General features: G+C 42.9%; 1 protein-coding gene across 13 annotated transcripts in view; it reads right to left on the bottom strand.

Moving 5' to 3' along the window:
• Positions 1–2,644: 2,644 nt before the first annotated feature.
• stxbp4 (syntaxin binding protein 4) overlaps positions 2,645–24,449 on the bottom strand; it is a 45,497-nt gene continuing 23,692 nt past the window's right edge. Inside the window, exons 17-23 of one of the 13 annotated variants that reach the window (XR_010911888.1) lie at positions 18,397–18,576; positions 16,625–16,744; positions 15,533–15,582; positions 12,251–12,387; positions 8,810–12,102; positions 3,990–4,035; positions 3,150–3,237 (exon numbers count right to left, since the gene is read on the bottom strand). Coding sequence is in view for 8 of the 13 variants with exons in the window: in XM_067488997.1 (XP_067345098.1) it covers positions 3,075–3,237; positions 3,978–4,035; positions 12,251–12,387; positions 15,533–15,582; positions 16,625–16,744; positions 18,397–18,576 (708 nt within the window). In the remaining 5 variants the exon portion in view is untranslated. The other 12 variants (XR_010911889.1, XR_010911887.1, XM_067488998.1 and 9 more) reach the window with 12 other exon arrangements.

The following is a 24,449-nucleotide window of genomic DNA, read 5'->3' on the forward strand; positions in this document are numbered from 1 at the left end:
CCCTGAGCCTGGTTCTGCTGGAGGTTTCTTCCGTTAAAGGGAGTTTTTCCTCTCCACTGTTGCCTATGGCTTGCTCCAGGGGGAATTGTTGGGTTCTCTTTATATATCTTTATAATCTTGACTTTATTCTGTAAAGTGCCCTGAGATGACTTTGTTGTGAATTGGCGCTATATAAATAAAGTTGAAGTTGAAGTTGAAGTTGAAGTCCACAGCTCTGTGAATGACTGATGATGTTTCGTATTTAACCATCACAGAACTCAGCTTCACAAAGTTAAAATAAAAAACCCCAGACACCAAACAAGCCACCAAACAACTGAGAGATGAGAAGAAACTGAGCATCCTTCATATAAAGGCTGGGGTACTGTACTGAGGGGGCATGTGAAGTTCTGATGCAGCCCATCTGAGCTAGGTTAAGACACGTTTCAATTCCTGATCACTAGATTCTGATTTCCTGCTGCTCTGATTTGATAAAAAGTAAACTTTCATTTGCATTATCAACTTGATGATGCGTTATCGTATCGTAACACCTGTATCGTGATATGTAATAGTCAGTCAAGTACAGTGGGACCCCCGTACTTCGATATTTGAAAACAACAGCAATGATGTAGTATATAAAGTGAAGAGTCGTCATAGAGACGTGTTTGGGGTGGTTGGACAGACTTAGCCACAGAAGACCGAGGTTTGACTCAAATCAAATCAAATCAAACTATATTGTCCCAAAGGGACATTTGTCATGGACATATACCAACAGTAGGCACACTTGCTTACCAAACCTCGACAGGACGAGCAGTCTTCACATTATAGTACAGTTTTACAGTATTGTGCCCCTTTGTACATGCAGGTCATTGCAGTGAAAAACAATACAATGATTGGACAAAGTCTTAGCTCTTACTCAGAATATCGAGGAGACAACATATGAATCAAGGTTTATAACAAAGAAAAATGTTCCTAATTAAATACCCACTATAAACGAGATAAAACAATGTTAAAATAATGATAAAATAACAGTTGGTGTAGCAGAGAACAGAAAGCGTCCTACAGTACCTGCGACGTCCACGTAAGACGTCAAAGGACGTAAAAAGCAGCGATATTTGACGATACTGTGAAAAGTAACTATTTAGCTGCAGGTTGACTCTGAAACTCAACTGCTTGAAGCAGATTCAACAGTTTGGCCGCGTTTTGCATTTTACACATGAGCAACATTAAAGGTAAAAACAGCCCTGGTCACCAGCGTAGTGAAACACAAAGGAAAACGAGATCCAGGATTCTGCTGCGGACACATAACCAGACTTTGAAATAGACTCTGCCGCAAATGTGTCCAACAATATAAAATCAGGCACCCGGCCTGGTCTGAGTTTGTGTCGTTAGCGTGTCTGTGTGCAGCAGATATTTATAGCTGCACAAGAAGGAAAATCAATACTTGGGGCCCCAGGCAGAGGAATCTCAGCTCGGCCCGTCCACCTCCAGCCCCCACACCCACGGGAAAAAGCAGTGTTCACATCACACACTGCACTCAACACAGATTCAGCTTCTTCACAGGGACTTTTATTTTGTCAGTCTCTAACATCAGAACAAAAGTCAAGAATCAGTCTAAAAACAGGAAATGTAAAAAGTGTCGTTCTCTACGATTGATCGATCCTCTCTGTGACGTATCGCAATCCACTGATAATGACGGCTGTATTTGATGCAGCACAGACTGAACCAGTTCTCTGCTGCACAGGGAAGAATTCAGCTGTTCTGTTGCATTTTGGTCAAACAAAAGATTCTCAAAGTACCAGCAGCATAAACGTAACAGACATTTCTGTGCACGTGAAAGTAGATCCAAGCTTCTAATTTCCCTCATCGTTTTGTGTCTGTGCTGGCGTTGAATGATTAAAACAATTTTACCCATATGTACACATGCATTGTCGTCTGGACCTTCATCATATTGGTAATATTGGCTGCACTTTTATTTTGAAGGTTTAGTCTGTATGTGATCAGTTCTTCTGCTAAACTTTACTGCTAATCAATGGTGTTGTTCCTACACATGTGGACACATTCTGCTGCCGCTGCATCACCTTGTCCTTCTCTTCCCTGTGTGGCAGGAAAGCTGACGTCCTGATGACTGTGTTTACTCCCCCGTCCACTCTGGCAGAGAGGACAAGTACGTCTTGTTAGTTTGAACAAGCTTGTAGCAGCAAACATCAGGATTCATTGTGGACACTCACAATAGCGCCATCCTCTGAGAATGTCTTCCTCTTTGCTTGGAAGACAAACACCCAGACTCTTCCACAGCGTGAATAACATAAAAGTGCAGCTTAAACCTAAAGAACCAGAGACGATTATAACAGAAAGTCCAGTCCCAAAGGCGGACGTGGGATCGTGGCCTGTGTGCATCACGGAGACCTTAAGTTCCCTTCGTGGACTTCCTGCATCAGCTGTGCACGTCCTCGGACGTCACAGCTGTGTGGAGGAGGGATGCAGTCCCACATGTGACACCAGAGCTCATTTGGCGAAAACTGTGATGGAGCCTATTCGTTGACAACCAAGTTTTCATGATGAGGCTAAAACAAAAGCCGTAAACTTCTTGAGTGATACAGTTTCCACCACCACTTAAACTATTCAGCTGCTTGACCTGAAGCTTTCTGAATTTCTCTCTTTCTGGAACAAAATGTACCAGATGAGAATTGGATAAGACGACGAGACTGTGAAGAAAGTGCAGCAGCAGCTCGACATTAAAAAGGTCTGAAAGAAAAAGATGCAGTAATACAGTTTCTGCATAATCGCTACTTTTTGTTGTACTCTTACTCTTGTACTTTTACTTAACACTTTGTATGCAAGACTTGGTAAAACTTGATATTTCTACTTTTACTAGAGTAAAAGTACTTCATGCACCACTGGACACAGATCCAAAATAAGAACCAAGTTTGTGAAGATTCACGTTAGTTTATTTTCATTTGGGCTCTTGAACAGGTTCTATTACAGTAACTTCCTGTTTACACATCAATGCAGAGTCGGAACAATCAGGGACATTTCCAACGTTTTTAAAAGAAAAGCAGGTGTGTAAATAACAAAGAGGAATCTGCTGCAGGCTTTTACATCTCTGTCTCTATGGATGGGCTGGGTCGGCGGTCCATCAGCTCTGCATCCCGCTCTCCCTCAAGCTGTAAGGAGTCTGGAGGAGGAAGGGAAGGAGGAGGCCCCAAGGTGGTGCTGCTCGTCACAGGGAGGCTCCACGATGTCGTCTGGGTTATGTGACTTTGGGTCAGAACAAAAATACAAGAGGTGACTGATTTCATAGAGCAACAGCTGATTCCACTGCCTCAAACGAATCATTTGTGTCCTCAGATGAGCACATGTCCTCTCACACATCTCTCCGGAGTTGGTGGGGACCAAACCCGGAGCTACAAGTGCAGGACCATTGGGCTTGAACTCATCATGTGGACACAAACATTAATATTATTAAAAAGAACAGTGGAAACGCTGAATGTGATCTGCTTTGGCTTTGACTTATGAATTAGGGCCAGTAACTGAATGAAGCCTGAGGTATTAACCCAGGTGAGGCTTGAACTCACGTCAGGATGTGGATCAGTAAATCCAAGGCCCACACTAATTATTTACTCTACTGGTTATTGGAACAAAGTGTCACAGTGCTGAGGAAATATTGTTGCAGCAAAGTACTGCATTAGAGAACTGTGCAGGTAGAGTCACAGTACTAGTACTGACTGGTACTGCTTGGAAAAACTTGGTCTGGTTTAAGTCTATTGTATGTTTCTGGGGGTTCTGGGCCTTTTCTTAGAAGTTCGTCCATGCGTCTGAGGTTGTTTCTATCTCTCTGTGAACATGTTGCATCTTTAGCTGCGGTCAAACTACAAATGACAACAGTAACTTAAGAGGCTGTGGATGCCGGACCTCTGGGCCCCCTGGACTCGCGCCTGGTAGACCTGGTCCAGGTCAGTAACCCGCCAGTGTGTCTGCGAGTATGTCTGAGCTCTTACTTGATGTAGTACCTCACTCCCTCTGCAGTGTAGGCCTCCTCCCAGCCGTAAGGAAGACCTGCAGGGGGAGAAAAAACCATCATGAGACCATCATAATTAATGTGGTTTGATCATGTGTAGCTTCTTGGATTGAAGACATATTGAGGTCAGGAGATCACCCACACACCCACAAAGATCAGGCCTGGTTTTTCCCGAGGAGCTCTGCTGATGTCTTGTGAGTCTGACTGGACTTTTCTACAATCATCCCTTCACTTACTGTACAAGATAAAAAGTCTCTTAACCCTGTTTCTGAGAACAAAAGCAGCGAAGCTTCAGCTGCTGCCCGGTGTCACATGCTCAGAGAAAAGAAGATCACAGGATATACAATATACATGCAAATAAAACTCTGATCCACAGATGTCACATTAACAGGTCCAGACTTAAATTTTATCAATTTCTTAAATTCCACTTCCTGTCTCAATAATTTGCGCTGACTACAAACACAGGTCCAGATCCTGGATCAGACTGGCTGAACTTTGCTTAATGAACTTCCAGCTGAGGTTTTGCAGTTTTGTGCTCAAAAACCAAAGTGGACACATTAAATTGACGTCATTACACTTTGTCTCATCCCAAGTTTTGTTAATTTTCTAAACCCATTTATCATTTTAGGGCAATTTTAACATTTTCAGCAAACACTTCTGTGGGTCGTATGAAGGAGAAGAGTCCACAAACCATCAGTGACAAACTACCACATATTTAGTTTTTAATGAAGTGAACAGTCCCAAAGAGGTTTTTAGTTTAAAGACAAGTGAACGCATCTTTCTCAAACGCTGTGAGCGTCTGAACCCAAGCACGAAACACTTTAACTAGTGTAGTCAGACCTGCTGGGTGTTGGTTGTAACTCTGTGTGAGTCTCTTTGCTGTTGTAACAAATACTTTTGACCTGGATTATTGATGAAACCTCTGGGAGCTCAGTGTTTTTAGTATGTGGCCACATCTGCACAAAGTTGTGTGAATCTCTTGGTCGAACACGACTGAACCATAACACTCAGATATGGTGTGTGTGTGTGTGTGTGTGTGTGTGTGTGTGTGTGTTTCGCATGCAGCTCACACTGACACACACACAGTTATAAGCCCACATGCATAAACACTCTCGTACAGATACACACTCTGACTCAGTCATCTCAGTCTGACACACATACCCAGCATGATAAAAATGTGATGATGTCCTGCAGTAGCAGTCGCATGCAGCTTACACTGACTGCATCACACACACACACACACACACACACACACACACATGCAGTAGAAATGCAGCAGTAAACACGCCTCTCCCGTGTGCACACACATGCACGGCCTCTGCAGAATGATGCACAGAAATCACCGCGACATGTTGGGAGATCTTCACACTCAGCCACTGCAAAACATGTGATGAGCTTCAAGGGGTTTTAAGTGTTTCCCTCGGTTGAAAAACACCAGGCTCTGTGATCCAGTCTAATGGGTCGACATGATTTAACGTTATTGTTGGTAATTTGTTGCAGTTGCTTGGCAACTCAACCCCCCCTCATGTCTCCACAGACGTGCAGGTAACCACTATAACCCAAACGAGCTGAAATGACTTGGACTCATTTCCCCATCTGATACAAGCTCGGGCACAGAAAACTCAGGGGCGTTTCAAACAGAGCTGATGTACGATGGTTTGAATCCCTGGCTGGCAGCCGCCTCTTTGCATGTTCCCCCCGTGCTTGTGTGGTTTTCCTCCAGCTTCCTCCCACAGTCCAAACACATGCATGTTAGGTTCATTGGTGACTCTAAACTGCCTGTAGGTGTGAATGGTTGTCTCTCTGTTTCCCTGAGACAGACTGGAGACCAGTCCAGATTGGACCTGCCTCTCATCCAATAACAGCTGAGAGAGACTCCAGACCCCCATGACCTTGAACAGGATAAGCTGGTGGAAACACTGGAAACATTTTCTTAGGACTTAATAAATAATTAATAAAGTTTCCAACTTATTTTTGTTGTGTTGAGATAATGTTCCAACATTTTCCAGCTTCAACAATTATAAATGTGTAGATTAATGACAGAACAGCTCAGACTTGTTGGTGATTCACTGATCTGGAGGAAGAGAAAGTGTTAAATATGATAAAATATCATTCAGATTTAAACGGCAGCTGTTTCTTTAAAACTTAACAGATATAATCCTGTGTGCAGGCAGAAACATTTCTCCAGCCCTGATTTCATGAGTCTCCTCTTTTCAATAAAGGTTCAGACTCTCGCTCTGTGTTACTGTCGGTTTCTGATTGGTTCCTATCGAAACAATTATTTGCAGTCCTTTCATCTTTTAAAGGCTCAGTCGGTGTGTGTTCGCCCAGTGCAACAGTTTGACCTCAATAATCGATCGATCAGAATCAAAAATATTAACACGTGTTAATTTTCACTTGGAATATCTACTGTTGTGTGTGTGAGTGGACAGTTTTAAGGATCCAGACAGAGACAGAGACAGAGACGCTAATTTGTGCTGGTGCGGCTGTCATAGCAACAGAAACACAAAGAAACTGGTACGACATCAGCTGCTGGACCGAGTGTGAGACAAGAATCTCTCAGCTGATTCAGTTTCACTGTTAGAAAGCAGACATGGAAAGACGACGTCTGGAAGAATAATCTGTGACATTATTCACGGCTTCGCTCGGTGAAAACTTGTTACTGTTCAAACTGTGAAGCTCAGAGATGAAGATTAAATATGAACCAATGAGACTGGAAACCTCGGTTTTTTATTTTAGGACATTTAGGAAAACAGTAAAGATGCAAACCCAACTTTGCAGAGATGGTAAATAACAAGTACTGCATTTTTCAGGTACTAGTATGCAGTATTTTCCGCTTTGTTACTTTTACTCCATTACATGTCAGCATTTGTACAGCACCCGTCTACAGCTGTGGGGGTATTTAGCCCTGTCCTTTCTGCAGAGAAGTCACTGGAATCTCTGAACCTTTTATGAATTTTTAGTCCTGTAGATGAAGAAATCCTGACACAATTGTACTCAAGGTGCTGAACCAGCAGTTTTTCACAAATCTTCAAATCATCAGTGCAGCTATTGGAGATGAAGTCCAAACTACACACAGCAAACACCTCCTGTTGGTCATTAGACTGAACCACTGTTCAGTGCAGACCACATGACCTGAAGTGATTAATACCTGGAAGACGCCATCAGTCTACAATTGGAGAATCAAACTGCATCAAGATGATGTTCAGTCAAGGGTTCAACACACAGTCCAACCTGACACATTTACATCATGTTCAATTGCTTTAAAAGGGAATTTTAAAAAAAGAACTTCCATAGAGATTCTCCACCTCTCAATGCTCCTGTTAGACTAAATGGAAGGAATCTGAATTGAGTGCGTGTATGTTTCAGCCAATGTATCAAATACTTAGAACATGTGTAAATGACTTTCATTAGAACAAAAAATAGAACTTTGTTCTGTCTGTCGAAGTAACTGGGCAGATTCCTCAAACTAAACCAGTTAAATCTGAAACATTCTCAGTTTCTTTCAGCTCAGTCGCCTACAAACCACATTCTGTTCTAACTGCATTATTCATGTCCAGAGTTCAGCCGGTTCGTACAGTTCACACTCACTGATGCTTTGAGTCTTTATCAGGCAGTTCTCTCTCTCATATCCGCCAGGTGACAAAGATCTTTAGCAGCAGTGGGAATTATGAGAAAAATGTAAAAGCCTGTTCTGCAGATTACAGTCGATTACAAACATGTAGTTTGATCTGATCCCACAGCAGATTTCCAGTCACATCCAAACCTCACTTTCGGTTTTCACTGCACAGTTTAAACCTGCATTTCTTCAGAGATCTGTCACCGAGAGCAGCAGTTACACATACACTAACCGGCCACTTTATTAGGTACAGGTGTACAATTTAATACAGCAGCTCTGCCATGAATTCTACTTTCACAATGTTGCAATTTCTCAGTTTTGAGGTTGAAAATTCTGTTTATTATTTAGGGGGAAGCAGGAAGTAGAGTCATGCTTGAGTGCATTACAGAAAGAGGTGGTTCTGATGTTTTGGATGATTTTTTAATATTTCTAATTAAAATAAGGTCTGTAGTTGACACAAGCTCAGGAGATTTACTTTTTATTTCAGCACAAACAATAACCACGTCATTTATGCTTTCGGAAGTTTCCACGTGTCCTACAAACGTAGTGGCTAACAAGTGGCGACATCATCACGCCAAACAGCTGTGTTGTGTTTAAACTCTCAGTCTCTGGCCACGTCAGGTCACACTAAGGTTAATTATGAATTAGAAGTGTAGTGATGGTGACGTAATCGTGCAACCGTCGTGTAGGTGCAAACGCAGCTCTGCTAAACATCACAACCTCCAAGTATTATCCTCTAGTTTCTGGATGTGATGAGAGTCACTGCTACTAAATGAGAAGGAGCTGCTGAAAGCTGTGACTTTGACTGTGGAACATGATCCGGACTCGTCTGAAAAATGCCGGCTGTTAATGTGTTTAACAAACAAACACTGATGTATCTCAAATGTATTTTGGTGGGTGTACAGGAGACAGATGCATATGAATGTAATTCATAGGAGACATGGTTGTCGTGGCAACAGTGTCCGAGTTACAGCTCGAAAAGTGAATGAACGGGAGCGATTCATCCTGCTGATTGTTTCTCATGCAATCTGTCAGACGCTTTGTGTTTGTGTTGGCAAACAAACAGGGAAGAAAAAGTGCTCTGCTGTTACAAGCTTTATGATTTTGAAGCGATGCCTGTATCCAGCCAAAGAGGCCTGCAATAACACACACACAGAGACACACACGAGATGTGGCCCCTGGATCAGACTGACCTACTTTCCATCTGTGCCGTGACTTGCTTTCATCCGTCTTCATTACCTCTGACAGGATGCTGTGGACGATGGAGGACGCTCGCTCACGCTGCCTCTGATCCCAGATCACGGCTGTTAATTATGTAACTAAGCACTCGTCCTCCCACTGATGCTCTGATGGAGGGAAACTAGGTGACTGTGTCAACAACACACATCCTGCCTCCTGAACCATCATGAAAGTGATAACAAATATGTAAAAACACTAAATGCATAAATGTGTCCATGTAGAATAATCATTTCAAGCTTCCTGAAAAAGCTAATGAGCAGCCAGTAAATACAACAACAGCACGTTGGCCTAAATCCTGAGTATTAACAGACCTGCTCACACTCCCAGGTTTCCTGAACTACCCTTGAGGGCTCCCAGAACCACATCCCAGCCCTGTGTAATTACTGGGAAAGTCCGAAAGTGGAATCTTCCCTGGTTTGTTGGGAAGCTCTGAACATAAGGTGCAACCACAGAAAGACCCTTTACTGGATGTGGTCCTAGGTCCAGTCCCACACAAACTCTGGAGCATGTAACGAGTGAGTAATCCAGCCCAAAGCAGCAGGTTTTGGAGTTGACAGCATATATTCTTATGAGTGTAGTAGTTTCAAGAAGCTTTTTTTTTAAGTGCATTCAGCATCAGATGAAAGAGAAAGTGCTCATTGTTCAGATGTTCCAGGTTTTGTCCACCGGCACAGGATGGGATCTTCTTCCTGTGTTTATCTTCTTTTCCCTCCCACAGATCTGTTTAACTACTGGGCAGATTATATTTTCAGGTGAGTTGTGATGCATTTGGGATTTTCTCTGAGACAGGAAACTCAACCAAGGGGAAATCAGACCAACTATTCCACTTATCCAGAGCGGAATAAACTCTCAACTTTAAAAAACACAGAGCACAGAATAAATTCTGGAAATCCTCCAAACTCTCAGGACCTGACTTGTTCAGTCAAGGTAAAGTGCAGCCAGACTCTCTAGTCTTCCCTCTGAACTACCCAGCAACTGTTTAAGGCCAGTTCATAGCTGCTGTTTGCTAAACACAAACTTACACTAGAGATGGACACATGAACACGGCAAGAAGAGTTAGTTTGTTGTATCGGACCGATCAAACAGTCAATGTACTTTCTGGTGCCCTCCTGGAAATTCCTCCAACAACAGGTTCAGCTTTGCTTTGTGTACTTGTACTGCTTGGAGGTGATTTAACATGTAGCCAGGTCACAGGTACAGTTTGTTATCTTGTTCACATCATACTGCAGACCAGAAGGGTCTCGAAGGAGCTGCTCAAGAGAAAACTCTGGAAAAACTTCATGAATGTTTGGATCTGAAATTTAAAGCAGAGCTGAACGGCATTTTTTGAAAATATCTGCTTCACCTATTCAATAGCTGAATTCGTTTTTCTCCTTCATTTCATTTCAGTTGTATCAGTCACACTCCATGTTGGTGACTAACCCCCAAAACTTTTCCATGTGCTAACGTCTGTGAAATCATTTAGAAATATGACTACATTTGACATAGTTTAAGTTTCGAGCAGCTGCTTCTCTTTACAAAGAAGAAGTCAGGATGTGGAGACAGTTTGTGTCAGACAGTTTACTTGGAAAAGGACAAAAGGCAGAGAGAAAATCATTTAAAGGGTCCATTCAGATTGGAACTGTCCTGTGACTGCAGAGGTCTCAGTGTTTCTCCTCGTGTACTCTTTAATGATATTTGTAGATGTTTTGTTGGCTAATCTACTGCACAAACACAAGCATTCAGCCCCTCAAACACAAAGTTACTCAGTGATCACATGATATCATAACGCCGACTTGCTGCTTGCTGATTTGATGACGGCATTTGTGATGGTAAAGAGACAGAGGCTGGGTAAAATTTAAAGGACTACATCAACATTTTTGGAGTTTTGTCCATCGTTTTACACCAACACTGAGTTCACTGAACACGAGACGTCAGCCGTTAAAGTTAACTCCAGCTTCATTTTCCCAGACAGGGAAGCTGCTGTTTTGGAGCTTTTTATTTTAAATAAAAAAAAAATTGCAAGAATTTTAGGAAGCTCACACTTATTTATATTTTAACAACAAAAAACTGAAATATGTTATATTGAAAAACATGTATATGTCTACATTTATAAAATATATGTTTTAAGATTTCTTCTATTGTTCCTACGGGGGGGAGGTCTGATGGCTCAATGGGTTAAGAATCAGGTTGGGATGCAGAAGGGATGAAATCCCACCCCACCCAGCGTTGCCCCGCCCATCCAAGGGCCACCCTGGTGGTGGTCCCAAGCCTGGACAAAATGGGAGTGTTGCAGCATGAAGAGCATCTATAGCTCATGTCAAGCCGACATGCAGAACACATTGTGCTGCGGCCGACCCTGAAAGGACAAGTCAGAATCTTTGAGCTTCTATTGTTCCTACAAAATAACTTTGTGACAAAAATTTCAACATTTTGCGAATAAAATATACAATCTAACAAAAATACTTTTAATGGTAAATGTTCTGCACTTATATAGCACTTTTCTACCTATTGACACTCAAAGTGCTTTACACTGCTTCTTATTTACCCATTTACACTCACAATCACACACACACACACACACCGATGGGGGACAACACTCACCGGGAGCAACTAAGTTGGGGTTCAGTGTCTTGCTCAAGGACACTTCGACATGTGACCGGAGGAGCCGGGGATTGAACCAACAATTGTGAGATTGGTGGACAACCGCTCTACCTTCCTGCACCACAGTCGCTTGTTTTGTTTAATACTATTTTGCCTATTTTTTTAAACATTCCTATTCTTTGAAACACTGTAATTAAATTTCTTTGTTTTTTCCTCTTTTACTACTAAAGCGATCAACCAGTCCAGTGACTTTACATTTAGGGAAACTGTCATAAAAGCTGAAAGTTACCTGGTAGTTTAGGTGATTCAATGGGCCAAACTTTTAAATGTTCATGTAGTCCTTCAGCTTTACAGTGACCTTCTTCCAGCTTCCAGTGTATTAACAAAACCGTACTGAAAGTTTATCTCAACATCAACGGCCACATTTTACACTGGAGTAAAGCAAAAGTTCACTATCTTTTGAATATTTAGAGAATGTGCAGGAAATGCACAATCATAAATGGTTCATGCAGAGGTTAAACATGAGTCCATTGCTAACAAGTACTGAGGAGATGAGGAGCTGTTGGGGAGGAGAGTGTTCGGATTCACAGGTGGCTGCAGATTTCCTGCTGATGTCTCAGAGCCTCGCTGTCCTCATACAGCCGGGTCCTCTAGAAGGTCAGCACTGAAACGGGGAGGACAGTCACTCACAACAGCAGGTCGATAGGATCAGTTCAGCTTCATCCGGTGGTAGTCGCATGCAGGGCAGCACAGAGACAGAGAGGAGGAGGAGGAAGACATGCAAACCTGCATGCGTGGAGGTGATCACTTACAGTCGACCTCCAGGATGGCCCTGACAGTCCGTGTGAGCTCCTTTGCCTCCTGGGCCAGCGTGGCAGTCGTCCAGGGAGTCTTCTTGTAGCGAGGAGGGGGGCCTTGAGAGGATGCCCCGACCTTTACATCTCCAGAGCTGCAGACAGAGAGGAGGACGAGTCAGCGGGGAAAGACTATGACAACATTCAGGTTCCACAACATTGTGATTTTGGCCTGGGAGAAGATTATAGGCCCTAGTGAGATGCTCAGTAGATACATTTACCAGATAACCACAAAGTACAAAAAGAAGTATGTGAACAATGACACAGCCGTTTTTAATGCATACTCGTTAATAAAAAGCTAAAATGGAGTCAGCCAATTATCTGTCATTGACCATTATCCTGTTGGTTAAAGTACAGTAATCAACACTTTCATTCTAGATTTGGACCCAAAATCTCCTGAGTTTGAGTCAAAATCACAACCTATTAACTTGTCCCACTCATCCGAGCCACCTTCAGTCACTCTTTAAAGGAGATCACCTGCTGTCACACCTACGACAGCGGCTAAAAGTCATCCGTGTTTTTATTGGAAGAGCTCTAGAAACATTACTGTTTTTAGCACAGTGCCTTTTTCCTCGATTTCATTCTTTCATCCAATCATCACTGAGATAAACAGTCAGTGACTCAAACACTTCCCCCTTCAGCAAAGCTTCCAAGCAGCAGAGCCCATGAAGCCGCTTGCTGATGAACAAGCTTACACTCCAGACGTCTAAATGATGGAGCGAGCTGAAAATTTGTGACATCGCTATGGTTGCAGCTACTATTCAGAGGTCTGTTCATAGTTACAGCGATGAATTTGCTCCAATCAGCAAACAGCCACAGGATGAGTGACAACTTAATGGCAAACAAGACTTTGTACTTGTTTGTGTTTCTAAAAAGAAAGCTTCTTGTCTTCTCACTAAAACCAAACTTATTACCTGTGCACAATGAAATGTCCAGCTCTTTCTGTCATGAGGTTTTTTTTTCTTTTTCTCTAACTGTGCTCCTTTATTAGAGCGCTCAAGTCAGGCTGACTAATGGCTTTAATGAGAGCAATGTTCAGAATTATGAAATAAAGTAATTACTTGGGTGCGAGTGGGCAGCTCAAAGCCATTTCTTACTAACAAAGAGGAACGACACCTCATGCTTGCTGCCTTCAATGAACGGACAGACCGAACAGCCTATATTTCAGCTTACGCATGGCCTAGAAACAGACGGACAGGTGAATAGGAAGAACAAACACGACCAGGGGGTCCCATGGTTATGAAAGACGAGTCGAGGTGTCCCACTGACCTGGACTGAAAATAAAGGAAGCCAGGCAGGAGGTGTCATAGCTGAGTGACTTAATAACATGACCGATTGACCTGAATTACAGAAAAACTCTTACACAACGGGCCAAAAGGTGATGATAACTCTGTGTTACAGTTCTGCCGAACTCAATACAACAGCGGGCAACATCACGGCCTCAGTTCAATGATAGAAGTTCATTATTTAAATGTTACTGAAGTAAAATAAAACTAAATTATTATCGGTGGACTGAAATATGCAAGTAAAATCACTATTCTCAAGATACATAGAAATAAGAAAACAGAATAGGAACAAAAACCAAGAAGGGGATTCAAGGAATCAAGCAAAGATTAAAGATAAGAGGCGACAAAAGGAAAAAATCTAATCAAAAACAAGACAATACAAATGTTGAAAAAACACAGAAAGGAAAAAGCTGTAAGAAGGAAAGGAAAAAAATATTAATGGAAATGTGTGCAGAAGGAAAGAAAAGAAATATGGGAGAGAATAAGCAACAGAAAGTAGTGAGGAAGCAAAGACAGGAAGGAAAAAGAAATTTACAAGGAAAAAGTCAGAAGAAACAAAATGAAAGAAAGTCAACAAGGAAGGAAGCAGAAAGAAAAAACGACTCGAGAGGAACAGAACAGGAATAAGAAAGAAAGAAAGGATGAACAGGAAAGACCTAAGAAAAAGGACACAACAGGAAGGAAAGAAAAGAAAGAAACCAAAGTAAAAACAACGAGCAGCTGTTGTCTTAAGCTGAATGTACAGTCCCCAGTTCGGCGATTTTCTTCTTCTGTGGTGTTGGTCGGTGGAGATTACTGAGCCTCTATAGCTCGAGAAGTTTCGTAACACCAACGCCTGGCTACTGCTCGCTGCAGGCGGTCATTAACAGGAGCTAACGGTGTCCTACCTGGGCTGAAGTGGGCCGAGCTGGACCACTCGGTGTCTGCGCTAATGGGCTCTGCTCGCTGCAGGATGTCTCATTACGTGACTCTAATGAAGGTGCTAGAGATGGCACATGAACACACACACCACTGGGAACACACACACTTTACCGACAACTTCACTTCACTGTTCTTCATATAAAAGTGTCGTCTCCCATGAAAAACCGCAGGCGTGTCAGGGACGAAAACAGATGACTTTTTTATTCTAAATAGATTTTCTAAGGAAATGACTGATTCCTCTCAGATGGGATATTAAATGAGCTATAAGGAGACAATGACAGCACATGGTGAAGATAAAGAGTCCAGGACCACAGCTGCTGATGTTAGGGAGAAGTTTAGGGGCCATGAGAGCAGAGCTGAGCTCCCTGAGGAAAACTAAGGCCAGACTGAGGCTGAACACAAGGAAAAGAACAAAGAAAAGTTCAGAAGAGACAAGCTGAGATCTAAGATTCAGGTCCAAGAGTTGTAGCAGATGTGGTTTTCTGAGTGAAAGCGGCTCCATGAAGGAGAATCAGAAAGAGGAAGTGAACCGTTTGTTAAAATGCGGGTTGACGAGCTGCAAAGTTAATTTTTATTTTATTCTCAAAATGAGCGTTTTGGTCAGAAGATGAAAAAAGAGCATCTCCACCATGGAACATGAATGAGGATCAGTTCTGCTCTGAATCTGCTTCATTGCATCTTGAGACAAGTGAACTGCACAGTGTGAGATTGTGTCTCAGTTCAGGACCCAGAACATCTGAAGAAGCAAGACCCACTAAGTCGTGATCACAATGAAAGTCTGTGGAGAGAGATGAAATTTTAATCAGGTTTTTTCCTTCTAACTGGAAGCTCACCAAAAATGAACGGCTGCAGAAGCAGCCGCACAAACCCGGGTTTCATATCACACAAATCCTGAAAACACATGAGATGGAGAGCTGTTGCTAACAGCAACCAGTTTAGCAGCTGATATTCACCAATCTGTCTCATTAGCACAGCCGCCATGTCGCTAATGAACACCAGGCTGTCAAGTCGTTACTCAGGCACAGACACACACCTGTAGCTCTTTGTCGGTCCGTGGCCTTCAAGCAGAAACTCCTGAACATTCTGCAGAAACACAATGAGAAATAAAAACTAAATGTGACAAAAGTTCTTTTATGGTCTCACTTGTCAGTTTGGAAATTGAAATCCAGCTGCACGAAGGACTATTATATAAAGCAAAATCATGCTGAATCTGTCCTTTCACATGAACTGACACTGAAGGTGAAATCTTCCATTTCTTCACTTTAAAACACAAATACTTCTCATGCTTTGCTTTGTGTGCAGAAAAAAGGTTTTTCAGCTAGTGCAACAGTGTTTGGATGACTCTGTGCAAAGGGGACTACGCTCACCAGCCACTTTATTAGGTACACCTGTACACCTCCTAATGCAAATATCTAATCAGCCAATCACATGCTAGCAACTCATGCATGCATTTAGGCATGTGGACGTGGATGATCTGCTGAAGTTCAAACCAAGGATAAAAAGGGGAAGAAAGGAGATTTAAGTGAGTTTGAATATGGCGATGATGTCGGTGCTGTAACCAACCGAGGTTTGCAGAGGAGGGCACAACAAGTTGAATCCTGAAGCAGGTGGTCTGGGCCCAGGTGGCACTGTTTTCAGCTAAGAACAGGTAACTGAGACTGCAATTCACAAGAGCTTATTAAAATAGGAGAAAGAAACTTTGCCTGGTCTGAGAAGTCTCGATTTCTGCTGCAACATTCAGAGTCAGATTGGCGTAAACAACATGAAAGCATGGATCTTTTTCACCGCTTCAGGCTGCCGGTGGTTTGATGGGGTGGGGGATGCTTTCATGGCACACGTTGGGCCCCTCTGTGCCTACTGAGCATCATTTAAATGCACCAGCCTAACTGAGTTTTGTTGCTGACCATGTCCATCCCTTTATGACCACAGTGGACCCATCTTCTAATGGCTACTTCCAGCAGGATAAAGCACCATGTCACAAAGGTACATATATGTACATATATGTGTATCAATAAAGTGGCCAGTGAGTTTGATACACCTGTACATGGCTCTGCACTTGAGATTTCATTACAGTAAGACGGGACTGGAGAAATGTTGAGATTTGACCCCTACTTTGACTGTTTACCTCAACAAAACTCAGCAGTTTTCCAGTCGACATCTCAAAACCCTTTTTGGCCGCTTCACTCTTCCGTAGCTGACACTCCAGGACGGCCATTCTCTTCTTCAACTCCTCTGTCTCCTCCTGCTGTGAAAAAACAATAAGAAGGACTGACATTTTATTCGGTCTAAAGACAATGTTCTTCTGGATAAAACCATGTGTATGTAACGTAGTTTCTTTGTGGAGACCAGTTAATACGTTTACAGTACTGTATGCTCCGCTCAGGAGTCATATTCAGTCCAAAGGTCCAGGTATTTTCAGGGTCAGCATGAGATCAGCATATAGAGATGTCACAGCATGTGACAAAAAGTTTGAAAATAATTTTAAAAATGTAATTTAAAAAAGTCTGCTCATCCTAAATTCTTCATTGTTGGCTCTTCTCATGAATCCAACATGAAAAGTCAACTCAACCTGAGAAACTAGTGTTGGCAGGTGAGTTTTGTTATGTTTGAACAGAACCAGTATTGTTGCTTCCTCTGTTTCCAGCCCTTGTCCTGTATCATCACATTGATGTACAGACACAACAGATTTGAATTTACACAAGTATCAACAAAAACAATTTCTTGGTGCTGATATGTGATAGTGGGCCAAAAGTGTTGACGTTCAAATTTTATTTGGCTTTAATTTTTCAGACCCCCAGGATTTTACCTACATGTACAGAAATATACATGTACAGAACCTTCAGTCAGATCATTGTCGTTTTTAAAAATGGATTCTTTCCCTGGATGTCCTGAGTATTGTGTCACTCTCAGAGTGAACCACCTCCCTCTGTAGTTCAGAAAGGCCAGTGTCAGCACTTTGCTTTCAGCATGTCCTAGTATTCACAGCGCCGCAGAGGAGGCCTTCTTCTTTAACACATGTATTAATATGTGATTCCCTGCTCGCAGTCAGCAGCCAGCCTGCCGGTCCTGCAGGTTGCTAGCCAGACTCCTGTAAAAATAACCTGTTGGAGAGAGGCGACAGCAGAGAGGGGAGCAGCTCTGGCGCTGAATAAGACGCAGCACAGCACTGACCCAGATTCACTGCTGCTGATAGAGGGAGAAACTAAAACCTAGAGGGGAGGAGGGAAATGTATGAGAGAAAGTAATGAAGATAAGCTGTGGCATTTTGTATTTTAATATATATTTTATTTAGGGTTACACCAGCACAAGAGTCTGTGCTGGTGTAACCCTTCTAGAGAAGACTGCAAAACTTAGTAATCGAGCCACAATTATTGAAATTCTCTGACTTGATGTGTCCACCTCTCCACCACAAACCCCCCTCGAGAAGCACTAAGCAGCAATGCAGAGAGAAAACTCCTTACACAAGGAACCTCGAGCAGAACCAGGCTCGGGACGGGCGACCATCTGCCTTGACTGATGGGGTGATTGGAAAGTGGAGAGATAAAAGAAAAGAGGAGCAACAAGAGGAAAAATCAAATCACTTGCCAAGTTGGTAGAACCAGTAGCAGCACAGGTTGTGGTGTTCAGTGTTTCACTGCCATAGACATAGACAGGCAATGACCTGATAACTGGTGTCACAGAAACACTTATCTCTGCATAATGTTGGTTATTTCAGGGTCACACCAGCATTATACCAGTTTAGTAGAACAAACTGCTTAAGAATGTTCACATGCGTCCAAGGAATCACTACGATTTGATGCTGCTGCAAAACACCAGCAGTGGTCTCCTCATTGCATCCAAGCAAACCTGTGAGATCTTTACCAAACCAAAGACTGAACAAACATCCAGGTGTTTCACCTTATTGGTCGCCACTGGCTGCTCCACCCTCTGAGCCTTGAGCTCTGCGATCTCAGCTTCCAGAAGGTGGATCACCTCCTCGTAGTCCATCTCCATCCCCCTCGCCTGCTTCTGGGCCGCCTCGGCCAGCTGGACCCGGGTCCTCAGAGCCCGACTCTCCTCTGCTCCAAGTTGCACTTCCTGCCAGGAGGGTGGAGGAAAGTGAGAGAGGCCAAAGAGAAAGAGGAATGCTCATCATTAACCACTGAACAGATTAACATGAAGTTCAAGTGAGTGCGAGCAGGTCCATTCAGAGCTTTTTCACCCTCACATATATCTGAAGGTGAGTCAGGACTTTGAATTCTTGGTGTCAGGTTGTGTTAGTGTGATGTAGCTCTTTGCGTTTGCCTCAGGGAATCTTTGCTTCTGTGAATTAGCAGACTGTGCACTCGTTACCCAGCAGGACTCAGCCACACCTGTCACAGCTCGGGACATTTCTATCCATGATAAGGTCACCAACATTTGGGAAAAGCAAAGCCGAAATGACCAGTATATTTAATTCCTGTTCATTCTGCAGCACAAACACGACACACCTTAAAAGGTCACTCCCTAAAAAGAGGAAGTTGAGGAGTTAAGGTGGTATTTTTGTGAAAGTTTCCTTTTCTCATCTCAGTTGCTGATGCTGATGTTTAGCATTTACAGTCATATGTTCAACAACACACATGTTAATGAACATAATAAAATAATACGTAGTATTTTCTACACATTCCAGTTTGTTGTTTTAAGGTGGAGTTGGGGTTTTGTTCCACATCATCCACCTGGTTTTCACAAAGCTGCAGTTTATCTCCAGTCAGCATATGAGAGCAGAATGGAAAACCAGGCTGGAAGTTACATAACTCTCAGGGCAGTGAAACAGACACCTGCAACAATTACACAGTGTGATCCCTCTTGACTGGGAAGCAACCACTCCCAGTACCGTTGGCACACTAGCAGCTAGTAACCCAACCCCCTCCCAGCACTAAAATACACACTCAGGCAGCGCTGCTCTCAGTCAGTGAAGTAGCAGGAAAACATGATGTGAGGAAGATCAGATAAACGAGCAGGAAAAAAACATGTTGTCTGCAAACAAAATATTTGCATCTTATCATAACTGTAAATTAAAACCTACCTCAGGATGCTGATAAAACACATTCCAGTCGCAGTAACATTCCCTACAATGACATCTTTGGAGCTGCAGTTTAGTTAGAGAGTAACTTGAAGGAGACGGAGGGCTGTGACGGTGCCTCCAGCCTCCTTACAGAAATGGCATAAAAGAATTTTACTTTCAATTTGAAAGATATTCAACCAACGACTTTGAGATGAACTCGAAAGCCGACTGAGTCAAACCTTATCACCAACATCGCTGTCATAGATTCCTAGAAGGAAAACATCTTTTCTTATCCACAGTGAAGTTCTTAATATTTAGTCCACAAAAAGGAAATCTGCTAACAGAGGTCATATGATACAACAGAAACTTCATACTGTACTCGTTACTCTGTGTACTTCCACATCTCTACATAAGTTCTCTACAACATCAGAAGCGAGCTGCTCTGGTTGAGGTGTGAATATAAGTGTTTGCTCTGTCTACCACCTGTAGAAACACACATTTACATCACATTTTCTGATGCACTGCACTTCAGAACACATCATCACACTGATGGATATATATATATTTTTTTTTAAGTAAAAACTTTGCACCCAATATATTATATTTAATAAAATGGAAGGTTATACACAGATGGCACTATCTCACATATTCCCACAGTTACAATACACATGCTCTGTCTGTTAATTCAGTCCTATTGCCTGTGCAGTATGTCATTCATCCTAACTTACTGTCTAACACAACCCAGATCTTTTGTAAACCCTAAAGCTAAATCTGAACCCTCAAACAGACTTTGAAGGTGTGACGACTGGACACACAGTCTAAAACTCAACCTGGACCCCACAAAGACTCACACTGAGGTGGGAGCAGACAGGAGTGATCCTGACAGCTGGGACCCTGCTCCTGTGGTGCTGTCTTGTGTAGTGGATGAGGACACACACAAAGGACACGTAAGACATGGTTATTTCTGAGAAACACTCAGAAATCACATGCTGTGGACACGGACAGACAAACACTGATGGAGGTAGTGAGAGCCGTCCATCTGTTGCCTTCACTTTTCTCAGCAGGCAACTGTAAAATTGTGCAAATCAGGAGAAAATGTTGCGATAGAAAACTAATGTGTTGCATGTCTTTTAATGTTTGTGTGGAGAAACCATGGCTGGTCCTCATTTTCTGACACGCTCTGTCCCATCATTATCACTGGGTTTTAACTCAAAGGAGAGAAAACAAACGATGCCCATATCCATCATTAGTCCCTCCCCTCTCATACGCGTCAACAGCAGCATTTGTTAAAACTGCACTTCTTTTGCAGCAGGCACCAAAATGGCAGCTGCTATTTCTTACAATAGAACCAAAAAAGCATCTGGCATAAGACAAAACAGTCAAAAACGCTGGATTTCAAACTGAGGTTAGGTTGAGTTTAGTCACAAAGACCTAGGGGTCAGGCTGAAGCCTGAGATAAACATGCGTAGGTTTAGTACAAATATTAGGAAGATAAAATTTCATATGTAATCTCACATTAACAGAAAGTTGTGTGCAGGGTCCAGCATGATAACAACTTACTGCACGTTTTATGAGGCCGGCTGTCAAATAATTCAACCAAGTGTCATCCACTTGGCACATTATCACACCACAAATCCGCTGGCACCTATAAATGCAACAATATTCTATAATAATATCCATGTATTGTTAAATGTAACAGTAAACCGTAGTGCGCTCTGGACAGAGCACGCTCAGCATCATTACGTGGTCCTGGTGTACACACAATGTGGAAGTGGGACACTGTGTTAAAATTAGCCTCTATGATGACTCTTAGTGGAGGAGTGTATGCACCGGGCATGAAGATGAAGTGTGATTGTGTGGCCGGGCTCATTGGTTGGGTAACTAATGGATCCCAGCATGAGCTGTCTTCTCTCCAGCTGTGGCCTTGGAGAGTTTGAGGGGCCCTGAAAGGCCCCCCGTCTCGAAGCCCGACCTCCAGCTCTAATGAGGGATCATGTCAACTGCTTCTCCTCGGCCTCTCTCCCCTGCAGCTCTCCAGAAAAGTCAACCTAATGGAAGAAAACTCCCTCGCTGAGCACAAGCTGTACAGCCTGGAAATGCGAGGCAGAACAAAGGAGCAGTGGCTGGTCCTGTTTCCATCCGGACCTGACAGCCTGACACTGAATCAAAGGTTTTTCACCTCCACACCTCACTGAGAAATGACACTCACATTTTCATTCATGACAGCTTCTTGCTTCATTTTGCTGTTACGCAATAAAAGGCTAATGTCTCCATCTGTAAGCTGGTGATTTCACTGAAAGCCACAGCATCACTGGTAAAAAGCCTCTGAGAGAGTATTAAATGCACCTCAGATTATAGAGGAGTGTGCTTTGTGCTTTAACAACGTTTGGCTAAAAGCATCTTAAAATGTGTGTTTGTGAAGAAAACTGTACCTTGATTTGTGCAGAAATCAGTAAGTAATTTACTCAATTTATTTAACTTCGTATAAACAGATTAAAGAAACCTGCTATTATATTTATCTTACATAAGCTCTTTTTGGTCATTTTCATTTGGAAAATAAAACGTAAATCACAGCCAGCAGGGTCCGGTTACACCTGGACTCTTTGTGTGCTGTACTCTAATGGTGGCTGGGCATCTCCCATGATGCATTTTCTACAATAATTGCATTTGCACTTTAGCTGCATAGGAACATAATTTGTAGAAGACAAGATGATTGACAAACTGTCTATCATGATGATGATTGACAAACTGTCTATCATCTTGTCCACTGATTCTAACATTATGCAGTGAAGCAGTGTTCTGCTGCCCTGCCTGGTTTAAAGTTTAAAGCCTGTTGCACATCTCCTACAGTACAGTACATCTGTAAATCAGCCAGGCGGGAGCTTATTTAATGGACGTGAGCAAGTCAAGACTTTTAGGAGCTGATGACAGCAAATCACAGTTACCACTTCCCTTAAGGTGTGTACACACTTCTGCTCACAGTACAGTTGGGGATACGTACACAGACGTGGATCGTGTCTGATCCATGAATCGACCACTAAATGTATTCAATAGCTATTTGTATTTAAACAGTCCTCTTGCTGTGGGCGACTGTGGCGCGGGAGGTAGAGCGGTTGTCAACCAATCTCACAGTTGTTGGTTCAATACCCAGCTCCTCTGGTCACATGTTGAAGTGTCCTTGAACAAGACACTGAACCCCAACTTAGTTGCTCCCGGTGAGTGTTGGCCAGCTGCATAGTAGCTCCCCCATCGGTGTGTGTGTGTGTGTGATTGTGAGTGTGAATGGGTGAATAAGAAGCAGTGTAAAACACTATGAGCGTCAATAGGTAGAAAAGTGCTATATAAGTGCAGAACATTTACCATCTTTATCATCCTGTTCCCACTTTGACATCATGAGACCAAGACGACACCTAACAAGCAACAATTTATTGAGACATTGACATTTTATGTTGTGGTTTACCCGCAACTGTTGTTACCTTTTGTTTGGATATATTATTTGAGATGAAGAAATGAATGGTTTTACTTAAGTGTCCTACATTCATGATATAATATCACTGTAGTTTACATTTCCCATAAATTTCACCCAAAGGTCGAATTTCCCTAACTTTTTGTGATTAGTGTATTCAGAAATAACTTTGTCCAGAGAATTTCCCCTCAGAGGATTAAGAGTCATCTGCTACACTCGTCTGCACGGCCTCAGAGAACATGTAGAAGGAAGTTTAACACCACTTAGAGCTGAACCCGACAGTTAGGCAGCACAAAGCTGTGTGCAGTTTTCTTTGATTCTAATGCATTTAAGACCTGTCACAGGTTGCATGTGTCTACGCCTGTGAACAGTTCCCGTCTACATTTACGCACTGGAAGGTATAAATGTGTAAAAAAGCAAAGAACAGCAAACCCCTCTGTGCTCCGTGACTACCGGTCGAAAACCAAGCTGCTTAAGGCAAACCTGTAACATTCATCTGTCTGTAAAGCTGCTAGAGAAACTCTGACGCTCTTTTGCTGCTGCTAGCAGCACATAAGCCCAAGATGTTCACAAAAGCAAAACAAAGGCCTGAGCATGAACTGAATGTTCCCTGCTTCTCCCCTCAGGTCCAAATCACACATAGGAAATGTCCTGGTCAAGTCCCTGTTGTTGCAGTACATCTGTTAGACGCTTCTAAATGTAGATATCGATCGGTTTATGCAATTGAGTAAAAGTTGAGAGGCAGAAGAGTAGGAGCCGGAGAGGCTGAGACCCCTCTGCTATGAATCACAGCAAACCAATCCAGAGAGGAACTATTTTAAAACGGAGCTGGCCCTACACTCCTCCCACTGTAAACCTGCTGCAGTGCGAGTCCGCCAACACTTTCAAGCGGCGGTCCGCCCTGGCATCACACACTCGGACTGGTGGATGTTGAACAAAGCCACTGCTGCTCATCGTGGGCCTCCATGGGCAGCGTGTACACTCAGTCCATCTACAGCTCAGAGGGTAACAGGATCATCATTTCCTCACTCGGGTCCTAAACCCTTTGTAAATCGTGAGGTGAAACATACAACACATTTGTCAAGTGTCTGTTTACAGTTACTGTAGCTCATGTTGTTAGAGAACATGAAGTGACTGGAAGTTTCAGGGACAATATTTTTAGGTTCAACACCTGAAAGATGCAGTGACGTCCAATCTGTGTAGGCAGAATTTGGAAGTCTGGTTTGGAAAACGACAAAAGCAGTGTTGGACTTGAAGTAAAGTCTTTGGTCCACACTTTGACAGTGTTGTCCCACAGTCCACTGCAGGTGAAGCAGCATGGGTCTGTGTAGGTGTGTGTAGAGCTCCACCTGCTGATCTATTTTAAAAGAAGCACCACTACAGAAGCCCCCAGGCTCTCGCACCACATCAACCCAACTACTGGACCAGGACAGGACACAACGTTCACTCGTTATGACATAT

Source organism: Channa argus, chromosome 20, assembly GCF_033026475.1.
Source record: "Channa argus isolate prfri chromosome 20, Channa argus male v1.0, whole genome shotgun sequence".
In the NCBI taxonomy this organism is placed as follows: domain Eukaryota; kingdom Metazoa; phylum Chordata; class Actinopteri; order Anabantiformes; family Channidae; genus Channa; species Channa argus.